We start from the raw sequence: 17,066 nt of genomic DNA, 5'->3' as shown, positions 1-17,066 counted from the left end.
TTTCTTGATTCAATAACAACGCCAGAGGACAAATGCTTGTGTTCAGGAACATTTTATCCACAAGGACAGGCAACCTGACTTTCAGCGCTCATTTGGATTCTCTTTACATTGTCATTTACTGTAATGCTGGTCGTCCTTATTTCATTAGTAACAGTAAGACTATTTTACTACAAAACAATTGAAGTGATAGATGTCATTTGAATTTAGGTCCCAATGTATTTCCTTCTAGGCTCACTCAAAGTGATTCCTCCATCTTTCATAGCTGCCCTGAAAGCCTGAACCTGTGAAAGAGAGATATATCAGAGAAGAGGAACCTGAAACAGGTGATGGAGAAAAACATGCATATAATCTCTCGATCAGCAAATTCGCACTTCATGTACTCACAGCGTCGGAGCGGTACGTCCAGGGAATGGCTCTGTACACCATCCTCGTGATGCCAGCCTGTTGACATCGTTGTGCCAGCACATCGCCCACCGCTTGACAGGCTGCCACACACCTCGTGGAAGCCAGCTCCTTCTTCAGAGCCCACTCCGTGGTCGAACAGGTCAGCACCGGGACGGCAGAGCTGCAGGAGAACACTTGTGCCGTCACGTGATGTTGGGTGCGAGAAAACACCAACCTGAAATGGGACAAACGTGGTAAAACAGGAGAAACGGATGAAGGAAGAAGCAAAAGGTTAGAGAAGGTGCCTGAAATTAAAATTGTGATACAAGAACATTTTTCCAATATATTATTTTATATTAATGTAAAATTACATAGAATCGATCAAAAGATAATGTTCCGATGCCAAAAGCTGTGTTTTGTTGTTATTAATTATATCAAAACTACACATGAAACCAATTTAGTTTATTATTAATTATTGACAAAAACATTATTTTAGCTTTATTCATCTGGGTAACAGAACATTGTCAACAGTAAAACCCCTCCATAGATAAATCCAATAACACTGTTATTCAAAAAGTATTTTATATTCATATTTCAATATTGTGAGGAGATGCCAAAAACGGTAAATCCGACTTCTCACAAAACTGTCAAACTATTTTGATATAAGTTCTGGCATCAGAGAGAGAGAGAGAGAGAGAGAGAGAGAGAGAGAGAGAGAGAGAGAGAGAGAGAGAGAGAGAGAGAGAGACCTGTGGTAGAACTCCCGGTGGGGCCAGGTCGTCCTCCAGCCCCGGTCCTTCACAGCCAGCGCCATCAGCTCCAGGTTCCGGGGGTTCCTGTTGACGAAGGTCGGCTTCACGGCCTCATTTTCATTCGCTCTGGGCTCCGGCTCACAGGCCGCTTGGCTCAGACCCCGAGCTGGGTGGACGGACAACATGTGCACAGCGAAACACGAAGCGCGGCAGTGGTGTGAAAATAGCCTTAATGTGAACGGACGAGTTGAAACAGCTGTAATGGAAACAACCTCCCGGACTCACCTGTGTGGTTTGAAGCAACACGACACCGTTGAATTTGACAGAACAACCGCCGCACGCTGCGATTGACCTCACTCAGAGCCATGTCCTCCTCGACTGGGTTCCCCTCTTCTACCGACACTCAGGCTCGGTGGGTGAACCGGCGTGTGGCGAGGCCCTGGACCCTCTAAAAGCGCGTATGGACACTCGGAACAGGTCGTTACTCACCGAGACACGTCGAGCGCCATCTTTGACATTCAGACAACATCCGGTTCATGTGGTGCCACTTCACAAGTTCCACCGGCAGAAACAAGGAGCAACAACCCTCAGCATGTTTAAGTTCCGTTTACACGACTGCGTCAGGAACAGTTACATTTGTTCTTTAGTCAATAAAAATCTTGTAATTAATCAAGTCCCACAACGAAGTACTATTTTGAGATTAATTTCCTCAAATATTTCCCCTTTGTGTTGCTTTATAAAAGGAGCTTCTACTCCACTACGTGTCCATGAGAAATCCTGTGTACCATATTCACCTGGAAACCATAGTTACTTTCTAAATATTATTAAATGCATACTACAAAAACGTGCATAATGAAGTTGAAATTAGCTCCACCGAGACCAGCTACAGTACAGCTTACATGCAAATGAATCAGTAATAATATAATTAAGTTATTTATATAATCCACGACATTTTGGGATATTCTGTATTTTAATTTTTTTATACTTACAGTATACTTTGCTGATAATCCCTGGCAACTTCACAAATGACTCATAAATACATGACACAATAAATAGTGTGAATACAAAACAGGTGAGGTGAAGCAGCCTGTTCAGTGAATGACTTCCCACAATTAGATTAAGCATGAAAATTTTTTTTAATTCCAGTTCAGATTTTTACAGTGCAAACCTGCAGAAAAAGGAGACATGTCCAGGGCAGTGGTGTTTTAAGCAGTGATATGATAAATGGTTGGTATTATTCATCCAAAACACTAGTAAGGCACTTGAAAAAACGTTTACCACCAATAAATACCACTTGTGTATTGTGCTTGGAAGACTGACAATGAGTGTAAAGTACCTTTGGCTCATGAACTCTATTGAGATATAATTCTCTGCTGTCATCTGACGAATCCTACAGGAATGTTTAATTAAAGCACAATACACCAATCCAACGATCACGTTCCCTTACACTGCAGAACAGATTCATTTCATTCACGTGCTTTCCTTTTTCATAATTGATGAATAAAGTATGTTTGTACAGTGAGAAGTAAATGATTACTATTCATTGAGCTACAGAAAGAGTAATGAGAAAGCATTACATTACATTGAGTGAAGAAAATAGCAAGGGGATACAAAAAATGCATGTTTTTCTTTTCATATAATGTAATCATAATTCATTATATAGGGGCTCATTCTCATTCTGCTGATGTAACAATAACAGTCTATACAATCATGATTACTGTGCAAGTCAATTAAACCATTTCATTGCGGTAGAACATCACTGTTAAGACAGGGACACTCTGAAGTGTTGCAGTCCAAGTGCTCGGTACATGAGTTAATGTGATCACTTAGCAATACTGAGTAATTATTTGGCCAATCATAAAGCAGCCGATTCATTGATCAGAGAAGAGAAAGAGAAAGGGCTCAGCTTGTATCCTGTTCCACTGTAGAACTTGTTCTGAAACTCCACCCTGCAAGAGACAGAAGCTGAGTCAACGCACAACAGCGAATACAAACTGCAATACAACACAATCAAATTGTGTCCACTAAAAAAATTTCTCTACATCCTCGATCAACAATCCTGTCCAACTCATTCTGAAGCTGGATATAAATGTTGGTTTACAAATAACTGATTTCGTGAAGTCCTGACCTTTTGTATGGTTTGATATATATTTCAGAAAGAAAGAAAGACCACTATTGTGGTACCTGAAGGATGAACCATTTTACGTGTACACTCCCTGTGATTTAGCACAATGCAAATTTAGTAATCAGGACCTTGTGCTTTACTCAAGAGTTAACCATCCAAGGCTAAAAAAAATTGTTAATCTGTGATGATGTTATCTTGATTAACAGCAAACTCATATTTGTAAATAATGCATCTTTTTCCCCCTCTCCTTCAAAATCTTTTTTATACACATTTTTTCTTCACTGCCTTCTCAAACAAGGAATCATTTGAGTCTAGCAGTTTGAGGATGTGTTGACCTGAAAACAGATCCCGATCATTTTTAAGCCAGCTCAGAACTGAACCGGGCCATTTGGCCGTTGTCTTCTCCCTCCTCTCGTCCTTACCAGTGCAGACGCAGCGCGTGGAGGAAAGCTGACAGGCCCTCCATAACCAGCAGAATGGAGACAGTCAAAATGGCGAAGAAGGCGAAGATCACAAAAAGGACCACTGATCCCACGTAGCCCTGCCACTTCAGGGCAATACGCATCACCATCACCCACAACACCTCTGACAGCTCTGTTGAGACACGAGCAACTCACTGTCACATGACCAGAATCAGTTGGAACAAAACAACCATGTTTATAAATACCTAGCTAAAAAAAAGGAATATTATGAGTATCAAGAGGAAGTCTGTCTGATTGTATAGATCATGTGAGCATGGAGATCCACTTTTTGTTTGTGTGTGTCAGCGACTGACGTGCATGTGCCAAACTGAGAGCCCAGAGTCGGAGGTAAGAGGCAGTGTTGGAGATGCAGCCCAAGCAGTACTCTATGGTGTGGATGGCTTGATGGATGAACACGTCTGCAGCGTCAAACTAATACAGAAAGCACAGTTAAAACAAGTTAGATAAGAAACAAAAATCTCTACTAGGTGTAATCTGTTTAGTGAATTAAGTCACTTGTGCTTCCCCCCTACCTCCTCTTCATCAGCTCCTCCTTCCACCACCCCTTGTTGAGTGTTGATGGAGCCTGAATCAGCCACCAGGGGACGTCTGTCTTCCTCCTGATGTTGCAGAGAATTTAGAATGGGTCAGCAAACTTAGCTCACCGTTGCTAAAAAGGTATAAAGTTCAGTCGAACAGACTCACCACTTGGCGTCGTCTTCTCTTGAATGTGATGTATTCATACGTTGGCTTTCCGACCAGAAGGACGGGGACGGAGCACAGAGCCAAGACCACCAGGACCTTCTGCACCACAGACTGCACATGTAGAGGGAAGGGAGACCAGCTGCACGATTTATCTATAAACTGGTTAACTTCAAATGATATATACACACATTTTAATTTCTGCAAACCATTTTCCAGAGCATGCCATTTATGGTTTCAGTTCATTTTGCAGAGACATACAGCATAGCTCAAGATTGCTTTTCCTCATAGATATTACTTAAAAAATTATACAATTTTTATTTAAAAACTGAGCAAGATTTTCATTTTTCTAGTCTGTAATTCACTCAAAGCACTGATTGTTTTAAGACGTCTTCTACTGGTGTGTTTGTCAAGGAAGCAGTACTGCATTTACAATATTGTCAGGGGAAAAAACAAACAGTTCCCAAGCAAACAAAAGTGAAATACGGTAGCGTTATGCATGAAAACTGTGGCTGACTAACTGACTGTTATGTCTTGGATAATTAGAGTACCAATTATAGATTTATAAGAAAATTGGAAAACACAAAATGAAACTCCGATGTTTCTTTTAGGCAAGTGAGTAAACCACACACCTGTCCGCCATAGAGTGGCGGGTTGTCAGGGTTGTCTGAGAAGAGGAACATGTCTATGAAGTGGATAAGTATACTGGGAGCAATTTTGGACTGGGCAGGAGTGTAGGCAATCCACTTGAAGACCACCATGAACACAAGGTATCCAAACAGACTGACGATGAAGAACAGCTCTGGGATCAGCACAAAGAACACACTGCTAATTTTGCCAAAGTGCCTGGAGAGAATAACAAGAAGGGGGAAGTAGGAACAGAGAAGCGAGGACGTGTCAAGATAGGTGAGAACAGAAATTAAAATAAACAAGAAAGGGTTTATTGATACACATTCCAAACACACATATCAAAGAAGTGAAAGACGGTTGACGTACAGGTAATTGAAGAAGGACAAGCAGACTCCAAACGTCATGTGAATGATTCCGATGATGACTGACATCTTCATCTTGTATGAGTTAAGGAAACTCAGTTTGTTGTTAGACATGCCCCAAATCTGACGGTGACAAAGACAAGAGAGAAACTGGTATGAATAGAGTGACAAACCAGGTGACGAGATGAAAAATGAGGGGAAGATTTTGATGGACAAACCGGGTCAATGCCAAATGGATAAGGGCTGGTGAAAACACCGGACACAACCGGATCCATGGACAAGTACTCACTCCCTGCCAGGACTGACGAACTGAATGAGAAGACGCAAAGGTTTAGATGGACAGGAAACAGGCTGTACGAACTGATAAAAGCTGAGTCATTTTGAAGCTCGTCCTCACTTCCATATGTTGTTCTCAAACATGGGGCCAACGTGCCACGCTGAGCTGAAGGTGCTGAGGCCTCTGCTGAAGCACTCGTTGTAAATGGCCCCCGTGTAGACAGAGAACAGTCCCATTAGCAGAATCAGATACCTCCCTCCAAACATCATCCTCCATATCTAGAACACAGGGGGATTTCATTTTAGTGTATACTTCAGTCTTTGAAATAATCCATTTTGCACATCTCCTGGCTAGGAGTAAATTGACACATTTTAGCACTTTTACTATAAAATGCTAGCAAATCCGCACAAAGTTTTATCTTGGCCTTGAGCTCAATTGTGTGTTTTGTATGTTAGCACAAATGCCCTCTGAAGTACCTCATTGTTGTTATTCCTAAGTTTGGGGTCCTTTTCCTCCAGAACCATCCAGAGGGCAGCCAGAGTCATCAGTAAGCCATGACCCACGTCCCCAAACATCACGGCAAACAGGAAGGGGAATGTAATTATTGTGTACACCGCTGCAAAGGTAATGAGAGAAAATACTTGACTAAATAAAACAAATAAAAAAACAATACAAAGTCAAATCCTAGTACATGGCTGGACCCTGTAAGGTCGAAGTGTAAAAGTGAGGACATAGCTGAACACTGGTGATCTACAGAAGAAGCTAAGGTTTGTCCAATAAGTGTCAGTATGAGCTTATTTATTTTAGAAACTGTTTTCTGCCAATTGATTTTGAAAAAAGAACAGCCAGTCAAAAGGGGATGAAAAAAATCCCTGGCTTTTAATTTGCCTTTTATCTTTTAAGAAAATGATGAAGGAATTTTTTCTTATTAGTATGCAGACATACCTGGATTGACTTCACGGTAGCTGGCCACGCCATACGCATCAACTATGTTCTGGAAACCAGATGTGAAAGAGTTGAGGGGAAACAAGGTCGGTGGAGGAGCGGAGGACGGCAGCCGGTTGTAAAAAGAGTCGACCCCACTCCCGCTCTTTCTCTGAGGATGGAGAAGTTTGGATAAAACATGAAGACAAGAAAAATGAAGCAGTATACTTGTGTTAATTGATTAGTTATGTCTTACCCCTCCCTCTCTGAGAGCACTCTGCAGTTCAGGCAGCTTGGTGACGGGACACCAGGCCTCGGCGATCAGGCACTTGTCAGTGACGGAGGGGCTGCAGAGATTCAGCACCATCTGGATGGCCTTGCACTTCTGAACACGCACCTTCCACTGAGGCAGCACAGCCACCGCCTGCATCAGGAGCTGCTGCAGGAAGGCCTCAGTCTGTGACAGCACCTGAAGAAGAAGGAAGAGAAAGGAGTGGATAAAAGTGAAAACAGCCATATAATTAAATTATAAAACCCTCATTACTGCTACCTTGGACTTTCTATTTTCAGGCATAAAAAATTACAAGAAGGTAATGCTGGTGATGATGAGTGTACCAAGAAAGGTGAACTGTATGTTTTTTTTTAATCAAGAGGCACAACACTTACTGACTTAATATCTTCAATTCTGCCTTCAAGTCCCTGAAGAATCTCCTCCCGCTCTGTAGTGTTATCAGGGTATGCAAATGTCTGCGTGCGGAAACTGTGAAGTAGGGAAATCAAAATATTTTTGACAGGTTCAACAGACCCGGCAATGTGGAAATCTCACACTGGTACACAGATTTACTCACCAATCACATATCTTCTTGACTTTCTGTCCAATCTGATCTCCCCAAAAAGAAATGAGGAACACAGTCCATTGCACCATTTCCCCCTGCAAATGAAGACAGAAACAGTTTTGATTAAAAAAAAAACCCCATAAGAAAACACCATAGATCTGACATGTAATCTGACATGATATGTCGGGGACCATCTATGTTTCAGAAATAACTTTCATATCTCTCCCTCAACCATGATCGCCTCTCTCTGTCTCCCATTTCCCACCGTGTCCGGGTGCTCGAGCCGATCCTCCATTTCTCTGAAATCCACGATAATATAACCTCGACAGGCCCGCCATAGCAACCGTTCAAATGAGGGGACCTTCCAAGGATGGACGACTCCTGCCACAAAACTGCAAGAGAAGAAAAAGGGAAAGACGAGTAAAACCACAAATAGAACCTTATAAACAAACAATAAACAAAACCCAGTATGAAATTTGTTTAAATAAATTTCAGGAAATGGAGTCTACCTGAGGTGGACATCTTGGCGGTTATCAAACAGGCCTTGGCTTTCCAGTGCAGGTGGTGGTGGTGCCTGTGATAAAAGGGCCAAAGGTTTGTCCACTACCGTCCAGTACAATCGTTAAACAACATGCAATAATTGGTGTAGGAAATGCTGCAGAAATGTAGTCATTTAACCACCTGTGAGGCTGTCAGAGAGTGTGTTCTTGTCAGGACACCTCGGTACTGACAGAGCTGGGTCAGCTGAGCCCGGAGGCTGTCTCGATTCCTGGACACCTAGCGAGAAACACACAGGCAAATAAAAGTCAGCCCATAAGGTGAACCTGTTTGGATGGTGTATTAATGAGACAACAGAGGCTTTAACTCCTCACCTCTTTGAGCTCTCTGGCGAGCCTCTCGCACTCCTCCTCAATGGTGATGAGTTCGCGGGGCTGAGGGGCCAAAGGTGTCGGGCACGGAGGAGGGAGGGGACCGTGCAAGGACGGGGACATGGAGCGATTGATCTCCTGCTCCAGGAAGGCTGAAAGGCAGATGTTTAGTCTTGGTGGAGAATCTACACAAAACTAATTAACATGCAGGCGGGGAGCAACAAGTCCATATCACTTACTAAATGTTTTCTCAAGGTCTTCACATCGTCTGACTTCACCAACAAACTTCCTCTGAAAGGCGTTCACATTGGGATTCAACTACAAACAGATGAATTAGAGTAGAGGGGAGAGGAAGAGGGCAACAGAGTTACTCATGTTCATCTGATCACAATAAAACCCATGTCTCAATTTACCATATCACCTGAGGTAGGATTAAGAAATGTGGCAAATTGCAAAGTAACTTGATAAAATGTATAGATACTAAATAGAAGAATATCATAATCAATTGTAGTTGAAGGGGCTAAATTCCTGAGCAAGAGCCACTCACGTCTCTGAACTCAACCAGACCCAGCTCTCCCAGCTCACTGACACAATTGTAGGCTGAGCCGGACTGAAGGAAGAGCTGCACCAGGCACACCTCCTCGCTGCGAAACATGGAGCCCATAGTTGCCTGCACAACACAAAAAGAGCTGCAGTTCGTGGTGGAATGGGACATATGAAAGAGGTGGAGCCGAAAAAAGCAGTAAATACAGTAAAAAGTACACAGAGGTTCTCTATTTTCAGTTAAGAACAATAAAAGCCTCTCTGTGACAATGCAGAAGCGGATAATTTGAAACTGAAGAAAAGGGAAGCGTAACGTCCTCCTGACTCTGATGATCCGATGGGATTTCCATTCTTGCTCAGGCTCGTTTCTGCCAATAGAGTATGACAAGCTCACAGTTTTGTCACAGTTCTTCTTTACAATTTTTTTGGAATCACGACAAATACAAAATAAGCGCTATGCACTAAATCCTACTTTCGTGAATATTAAAAAGTTTTTGTTGAAACTGGTTAAAAGAACGACGAAGTCTGTGGTGGTGCTGAGCTCTATTGCACAGTACATTGTATTTCATTCCACTGATGTAAATGGGACAAAAAACCCACACCCTTCAAAATGACAATCAAACTGAATCAGTGCCTCAGTGAAAAGGTTTCATCACAGACTGAACTTTATCATTTTAAAGATGTATGTCAGGGGTGTTGTGGCAGACTGCATCATTGTGTTTGTCCAGGGTGTACCTAATAAACTGACGACTGACTTCTCATACCAAGTAAGAACACTTCTGAACACCGAGACGTTACTTACATGATGAAGAGGACAAGGCTCGTCATTAAAACTATAAACACTTCTTTTGTTAGCGAGTATTCAAAGAAACATGTTTTTTTTTACTTTTAAAAGCATTTTTCTTGAATGACTAATAGCCTCGGCTGTCTGCCACAGAACTTGGAGCAGAGTTTCATTTCCGTCTTCCTCAGAGACGGAACGTTTCGCAGTTCAAACGAAGAATTTCACATTTAATGAAAAAACACTCTTCGCCAATTAAGGCTGGGGAACTCCCGTCAACGGTGGAGGGGGTTTCGTCTGTGTCATGGCAACAGCGAAGAGAACCAGCTTCACGTGAGCACAAAAATGAAGCCGAATTAAAACGGTATCTCACCCGTCTGCCTCCGACGTTCCGCTCGACTCTAACCTGCTGACTTCGAGGCGGTCCAGCCTCGTACCGACGCGCACACCGGTGACTGTGGACCGGCACGAAGGAGCCGTGTACGACAGAAGCTCTCCTCCTGACTCCAACTTCCCGTTTGTGTAAGTCACGTTACTGCAAGTCTCACGTGACTACTGGCGTTCGTCCCGTTTTTTTTCATTATTTCTAAAACTTTATTGACAACACTAACACGTTACAACACAGGAAAAACGGAACAGTACAAGGAGTGTTGGAGAAAATTAAAACAAAATAAACGAAACCCAACAACAATAACCACTCAAGAAGAAATAAGTTTATTAGCCAAATGTGAAAAATTACTTGAAGATGTTAGGAGGGGGAAACAAAATAGTTTGTCCACGAGAGGTCGACATCTTCCGGTTTTTAAATGGCGGCTGTAACAAACGGAAACATAAATTGCGTCTAAATACTGTTAATGGTAGTCAAGCATAAAAATGGCCCGTGTATCAACCATTCGATCATCATTGATCGAGCATTAATACATGCGCAGTATTTTACTGTTGTAGTTGAGTTGTTTTTTTGTATTATTAGTTTGTTTATTACATTTGATGAGTTGGATGTAAAAGACAAGACCCCAGCGTCATCTTCACAATGATTATGTCCAAACTTCAGTCCAAACCTAAACATTATTAAAATAATTTTACAGCTTATCTTGACACTTCAGAATCTTATCTTTGCAAGAACTAAACATGACTCAAGAAAAAAACATGTCATGGTTATTAAGTTAAGGTACATGACATGACCTCTTGAAAAGGCCTTTCCTCAACTTACTACTCATGACTACAGATCCCTTACAAAAAAAGTGCGCAGAGGAAGTGTTTCAGTTTAGATGACTGGTATGATTATTATGTATGTATGCATAATGTATTATGGAGGATAATTGTTTTTCAAATGTGGTTTTCCACCCCTCAAAAAATTATATCTATTCTTTAGACAATTCAAACTTTGAAAATGCAATTTTAATTACTGGACAAGGTCTATCTCCTATGAAAAGTACACTCTCAGTCAGTGTGCAGTATTTCCTCTTTCCACTATTTAGTAGTGCACAGAATCAGTGAGTGACTTATAAACTAGTCACGAGTCGTCCCGTTAACACAAAGTGCTTAAACTCTCAAGGGTGATAAACAGGAACTTTTCTCCTAACACAGAGTGCATGTGTAAACATCCAAAAGCATCCAAGTACCAAGAAAAACACATTTTAGCATGGGGAGACATTGAGTTCACATACCATAATCTGAAACTAATACTATTGCTTTAAGGCCAATATAAACTGAGAGGGCAACCTTTTTGCATAACCTGATTGAATGTCTGAAAATGGAGGCAAAGAGAAATTGTTTTATTTCTTTCAGAGGACCCAATCTTACAAACACGTGTATGGCAATACAAAAGATATTTTATTTTACTGTAAAAGGGCAGCAGTGCAACGGATAAAATAGCAAGTTATGAGAAATGTACAGTTGGAGGAAAAGACAAAATAATAAATGGAACAATTGATACAGGAAATGAAAATGTGGGGAGGTTAAACAAGACTAAATTTGTCACAGAAGAAAATGAATGTCATACTGTTGATCATCTTCTGCTTGGTTGGACTGTTCATAACAACAGATTATTTTAATCTTACCCCAAAGAGACTGTAATGAAGCTGGTCTACATCAAAGCAAAGCAGATTTTTTCCACACCACCTATAGTCCCCAAAAGTGAACTACAACTGGAGTTGTATCACGAGCAATATCAGACCCCAAACAAAAAAGAAAAACTACAGTAAAATCATAATTGCTGCCAAATCAGACAGGAACATTACACTGGCTTCTGCATCTCGTTTTACATCATTTTTTATTTCAATGCCAACAAACATGTTATCCTAAGCATGCTGCTGTGGTTTCAATGAGCAGTTAATTTCATGGGTTTTCTTTCCTGGACGTGACAACTAACACACTAAAGAAGCAAAGTTAGCTCAGATTTTCTTTTTCTTGTTTTTCTACAAATTACGGGTCTATTCCAAGTCGTGTCCAGGATAGTGACCGCTCAGACAGAGACCTCGCTATCCTCCCATCCAGAATTTATGCTTCTACAAACTGTAAAATTTGAGGCTTCTGTCCATTCCTGCAGAGGTCAGGAACTGAGCGTTCTCTCCAAAGGCCACCCCAGTCACCAAGCCTGTATGGTCTACAGTTAGAAAGGGGGGAAAAAAACAATGGTCAAACATCGGTTACTTCTTAACAGCAAATAGCACATTACAACATGCATACTTCATGAGAAGAGACTGGCATTTCTGCTCCTTACCTGTGAAGTTGAGGACCTCAGACCACTGCTTGCAAATGTAGACACGGATGTCAGAGCCTCCGACAGCCAGGTAGGTACCACTTTGATCAAACACAAGGGACTTCACCTGAAACAGAAAAACAAAAAAATTACTCCTAACAGGCTCTGTATTGTGATAAAATCCGCACAAGGTGGATAAGAGTTAAATTTGTGTTTGCAAAGCTCATGTTTCCCCAGTATCTCTTGACACGCTCTCACTTTAGTAGTAATATACAACATTAAAAAGTTTATTTGCATTCTCTTCGATGCTTCTTTCAAGTCTGCATGGTAAACGTGAAGCTGGAGACAGAAGGTGCTTAGCTTCAGGACCATTGATCTGATTCTCTCCAAGGTTAGAACAATCTACCTACCGGTAGCGAAATTTTTTAAATGTGTAGACACAGAAATGCATAATGTCAAATTGATGTTTTAGGGGTGGTTCCATTCTGCATCTATTTTTCTCATTTACAAGTCGTTTCTTACCTCGTAGTTGTTGTCGAGGGTGATGGTCTTGAAGTTCTTCAGTTTCCTCAGATCCCACAGTTTCACAGAGCTATCCTGGGCACCTGGAGTACAGAATCAGAAAAGGTTACAGCTCACTTTGGTGCCAATATAAAGGCTGAAGATGCTTCATCTGAAAAGAATTATCCGACTTAGACAAACCATATGTCCTGGGAGTTACTTTTTTTTTCTGTTCTTTGGTTTCTCAGGAGTATTTTTAAAAAAGGTCAGTGTTTTCCCAACTCTGCCTGAAATTATACACTTAAAAATGCTGCAAGGAGTTGTTACCTGTGGCCAGATAGTATCCATTCTCAGAGAAAGCGATGGAGGTGACGGGACCGGAGTGGCCGGGGAAGTTGGCCACATTGGTGCGCTCCTTCAGATCCCAAATCTTGATTTGGGAGTCAGCCGTACCAGTGCCAAAAATGAGACCATCAGGGTGGAACTGAGCACAGGTGAGGGCTGTAGGGGGCAGACAGAAATATTACCACCTGAAAGATGACTCACTGTCAAACAGACCAATAAATTTAGTGGCACTTACCACAGCCAGCACTTTCATCAGTTACTTTGGTGAGGACTCTACCAGTCTGAATATCAGAGAAGGCCCAGTACTACAGGATAGAAACAACAGTGAAGTTAGTGTGGTGAAACAGTTTTAACAATATGTAATAAATTTAAGCATGGGCTCTTTTGGTAGTTTTTCAACATGCAAACACACCTGATCTTCAGAGGAGCTGAGCAGATAGTCCCCGGTGGCATGTAGGGAGAGTCCAGTGACACCTGCCTCGTGGGCACGAACCACCTGGACGCAGTTGCCTCCAGCGACAGACCACACACGGATGGTGTTGTCGGGAGATGCAGAGAAGACCACAGACTAGACGGGAAAAGACAGCAAAGGAAGGTGGGAGGGGAAAGAAAGAGAAAAGTTTGATAACAGTTAACGCTTTGCCTGTGTTCAACTATGTTTTCTATTTGGTTATCTGAAGATTCTGTATTTTGGAAAAGTTACCTGAGATGGATGGTAAATGACCGAGGTGACCTTCTTTGTGTGACCCTTGAGTGTCGCCACAATCTGCTCCTCGCTCTTGTCAAACACCACCACATTCTTATCGGCTCCACCTAGAGGAACACCGGTGTGGTTGGTTAGTTTCAAATAACAGATGCTTCAAATAAAAATAAAAGGGGCTTTAAAAAATCTAATTCTAAATAATAATTCAATGTACCAGTGAGCACTTTGTTGGTGTCAGAGGGACACAGATCCAGAGCCAGAATACCAGGAACACTGGCACTATGAAGACCCTGAGGGCAGCAAAAGAGAGTGAGTTGACAGTATGTAGGTTGAATCACACGTTTTGAGGCTACTGATCAAAAAGGAGAACCAGTGATTTACACTCAACAGACAGAAATATATACGTACAGCATGGGTGGCAACTTGGCGGTATTTGCTGAGGTCCTCAGCTCTAACCAGCTCCTCTGGCACAGTCTTTCCTCTCTGGAGAAATAAAATATAGTCTTACAAGAGCATGAACACATTATACCCAGCACCTCCCTTACTTAACAATGACATGTTAAAGCAGAAATGTAAATAAATACGAGAGCAATATAATACCTTCTTTCTCTCTGTGGTGAGGATAGTAGCTTTGTCTTGAAGCTGCACACAAAAAAAAGTATATTAAAACACATCTTAGGGCTGATAAGAGACCGAAAATGTTATTACAAAAAAAATATTTATGTGGATAAAAGAAAAGGTCTCACCTTCTGGATGATCTCTGGGGTCATTCCCACCTGTTCACTAATCTCCATGGGCTCTCCACCAGCACCCTGCCAGGGTGAAAACAGACACTGTGAGCGTTTGTAGCAAAAGATGACCATGAGCATTTCTGATAAGCATCATATCAACTAAATTTAAAATCAGTCACTCACTGCTGCAGCTGGCTGAGAGGCGGGAACTGCCTGAGGGGCAACCAATCCAGCTTGAGGTTTGAGTGTGGCAAGAGCTAAAAGAAGGATACAGACCCAATTAGAAAACACATGCGCTCACAATATTATATAATAGTCCACCCCGGCATGGAGAGCCATGTTCTTTGTGCTCTGCAATTAGAATTACGCCGTACAGTAGAGGACACACAAGCTGCTGTTAACTCACCTTCTCTCGCAGCGGTGACCTCTTTGGTGAGTCGAGCGATGACTCTGCAGGCGGCATCGTGTTGGTAGAGGGCGTGGGACAGTTCTTGGCGGGTAGTCTGCAGCTGCTGCCGCAAGGTGAAGCTGTGAAGCATAACGGCATCCTAAACCGAAAAGAAAAGAAATAACAGGGTTTGAGAGAACTGTTATTTTCTTTAAAAAATGTAAAGGAAGAAACAACATGCAACTCTGAGCTAATTACATGACAAGCTCCTCTGCAATTATAACAACCAGGGAGCAACATGGTCCTTTGGTGCATTGAAAGTGGCACAATGTTATTAGAGTAACAAACCACTATTTTTCAGACGGGAGAGAATATGCACTGTATTGTAATCTACTAAAGCTACTAATTATAATTAAAAAGATTGGTACATTATGTTCCACCCTAGATTTATTACCATTAAGAATATTGTTGTAAATGGTTTAGAAAGAAAAAGTGACCTCTTTTTTCCTTTGTGAATCCTTAAGTTCAGGATTACTTACCCACTCATCTTGAAGGGATTTGAGAATGGCGGGAATGCTTGTAGCTGATGGTGCTTTTGGTCTAATAGGATGGGACACTGCAAAAGGGAAAAAGATGCTCACGTTCAGAACAAGCAGCCTCATCATTACATCAAATCAATTTTATTTATCGATGTTATTGTTTGACGTTTGAGGGAAACTTGTTGCGAAATAGAAGGGCAAATCAACAGTACCTTACTAAGGGGGGTTTATTTATTGAAGCAATTACAATGTATGATATTTACTTCACTTGTGCAGAATACAAATAATCACAGTAGAAATCAGATATTAACACAATTTATAAAAGCCTCATAACCTAACAGTACAATATTACAACGTGAAATTAACCAAACCCTTCATGAATGTTCAGCTGTTGATGAAGCGGTTTAAGAAGCTTCATTCATTTTGAGGAGGGCTATTAAATAGGTGTTTGTTTTCATTACTTTGACATCATTTCAATGGGGTGGACAAATCGTTAGGAACACCTCTCAGTATAAAGCATATACTTCAACCACCACACTAAACATTAAAATCAATCACCACCTCATATACAACTTTCATGACGACATGGCTTTAGCATCAAACTGTATTAGTTTCAGCCAGGCCTCAGGTGTCCTGGTGAACTGGGAGCTGGGTGTTACGTGCTACGATGCCTCAGCGGTTTACCTTTGATATCGACGAGCTGCTCTTCAGACAGCGGTTGTCCATTCATCGGGTCCGTCCCGTTCTCCGCGATGTACTTCTCGATCAGCCTGCGCTCAAACACCTGGTTGGACACCGGGGAGACGCACGGGTGCTCCGGCACCTCATTGGAGACTGGGGGGTTAAACATATGTGATTAAATCCTCTAAGATTGGAAGAAAACTACGAACAACCGAGACAAATAAACTATCTCAAGTAGAAGGCGGCACTGCATGGCCGCTAAAGTTAGCAACAGTAGCTAATAGCATTTAGCGCGCTGGCTAGCTAGCCTGCACTGCATCCCTTATTTCAATGAATTCAACTTCACTTACTTGCACAAACCAAAGACATCCTCCCGACGTATTCCTAAGAGTTTCTAAAAGAAATCTGGATAACACTCGTCCCGTCGTTAGATAGTTACTACAGCCAATGTACACTTTACTTATGTTTTGCTCAAATTGGAAGTAGCACGCTGTTCTTTCATTGCCGCTACAACCGTGGCTTCTTCTTCTTCTACGCATTCCTCCAGGCTGAGCGCCCAAGCCTTACGGGTGCGCCACTGCCCCCTACCGCTAGAACAACATTACTGCTCTGATCGATGCACCCAACATTTGTATCGAGGTCGTATTGAAATCATAAATCGGTTGACTGAAAATTCTGAGACATCAATTTGACAGTCGGTTAGTCATGTATCCAGCAAAAATACCAACTGTTCTCTGTTACAGCTTCTTCAATGTGAGAGTGGGCGTTTTTTTTCAGTTAAAGTAAGTCAAATGTTTATGGATATTGGACTGTCATGACAATAAGTCATTC

The 17,066-nt window shown here is 41.8% G+C and overlaps 3 protein-coding genes across 3 annotated transcripts; all 3 read right to left on the bottom strand.

Moving 5' to 3' along the window:
* Positions 1–36: 36 nt before the first annotated feature.
* On the bottom strand, positions 37–1,676 carry mrpl18 (mitochondrial ribosomal protein L18). Its single transcript, XM_035649547.2, has 4 exons — positions 1,422–1,676; positions 1,134–1,302; positions 385–619; positions 37–281 (listed from the first exon to the last, which is right to left on the bottom strand). Exons 1-4 carry the CDS (start codon positions 1,501–1,503, stop codon positions 204–206), a joined length of 564 nt encoding a protein of 187 aa, XP_035505440.2. The 5' UTR covers positions 1,504–1,676; the 3' UTR covers positions 37–203.
* Positions 1,677–2,253: 577 nt separating this feature from the next.
* tcirg1b (T cell immune regulator 1, ATPase H+ transporting V0 subunit a3b) lies at positions 2,254–10,178 on the bottom strand. The gene is made up of 21 exons (XM_035649544.2): positions 10,020–10,178; positions 8,870–8,992; positions 8,562–8,640; positions 8,326–8,474; positions 8,135–8,230; positions 7,963–8,027; positions 7,719–7,845; positions 7,466–7,548; positions 7,284–7,377; positions 6,874–7,086; positions 6,639–6,789; positions 6,170–6,309; positions 5,814–5,971; positions 5,635–5,725; positions 5,421–5,539; positions 5,057–5,270; positions 4,428–4,538; positions 4,256–4,342; positions 4,037–4,154; positions 3,684–3,855; positions 2,254–3,085 (listed from the first exon to the last, which is right to left on the bottom strand). Exons 2-21 carry the CDS (start codon positions 8,984–8,986, stop codon positions 2,992–2,994), a joined length of 2,478 nt encoding a protein of 825 aa, XP_035505437.2. The 5' UTR covers positions 8,987–8,992; positions 10,020–10,178; the 3' UTR covers positions 2,254–2,991.
* A 1,222-nt stretch (positions 10,179–11,400) lies between these two features.
* prpf19 (pre-mRNA processing factor 19) lies at positions 11,401–16,780 on the bottom strand. The gene is made up of 16 exons (XM_035650247.2): positions 16,586–16,780; positions 16,239–16,388; positions 15,555–15,631; positions 15,034–15,175; positions 14,811–14,884; positions 14,643–14,708; positions 14,497–14,538; positions 14,305–14,379; positions 14,111–14,186; positions 13,897–14,006; positions 13,606–13,761; positions 13,429–13,498; positions 13,176–13,349; positions 12,870–12,952; positions 12,369–12,474; positions 11,401–12,251 (listed from the first exon to the last, which is right to left on the bottom strand). The coding sequence occupies exons 1-16, from the start codon at positions 16,602–16,604 to the stop codon at positions 12,154–12,156; spliced, it is 1,518 nt and encodes a 505-aa protein (XP_035506140.1). The 5' UTR covers positions 16,605–16,780; the 3' UTR covers positions 11,401–12,153.
* Positions 16,781–17,066: the final 286 nt, after the last annotated feature.

Source organism: Scophthalmus maximus, chromosome 9 (genome assembly GCF_022379125.1).
Source record: "Scophthalmus maximus strain ysfricsl-2021 chromosome 9, ASM2237912v1, whole genome shotgun sequence".
Taxonomy (NCBI): Eukaryota; Metazoa; Chordata; class Actinopteri; order Pleuronectiformes; family Scophthalmidae; genus Scophthalmus; species Scophthalmus maximus.
This window is presented reverse-complemented; position numbering and strand designations above follow the sequence as displayed.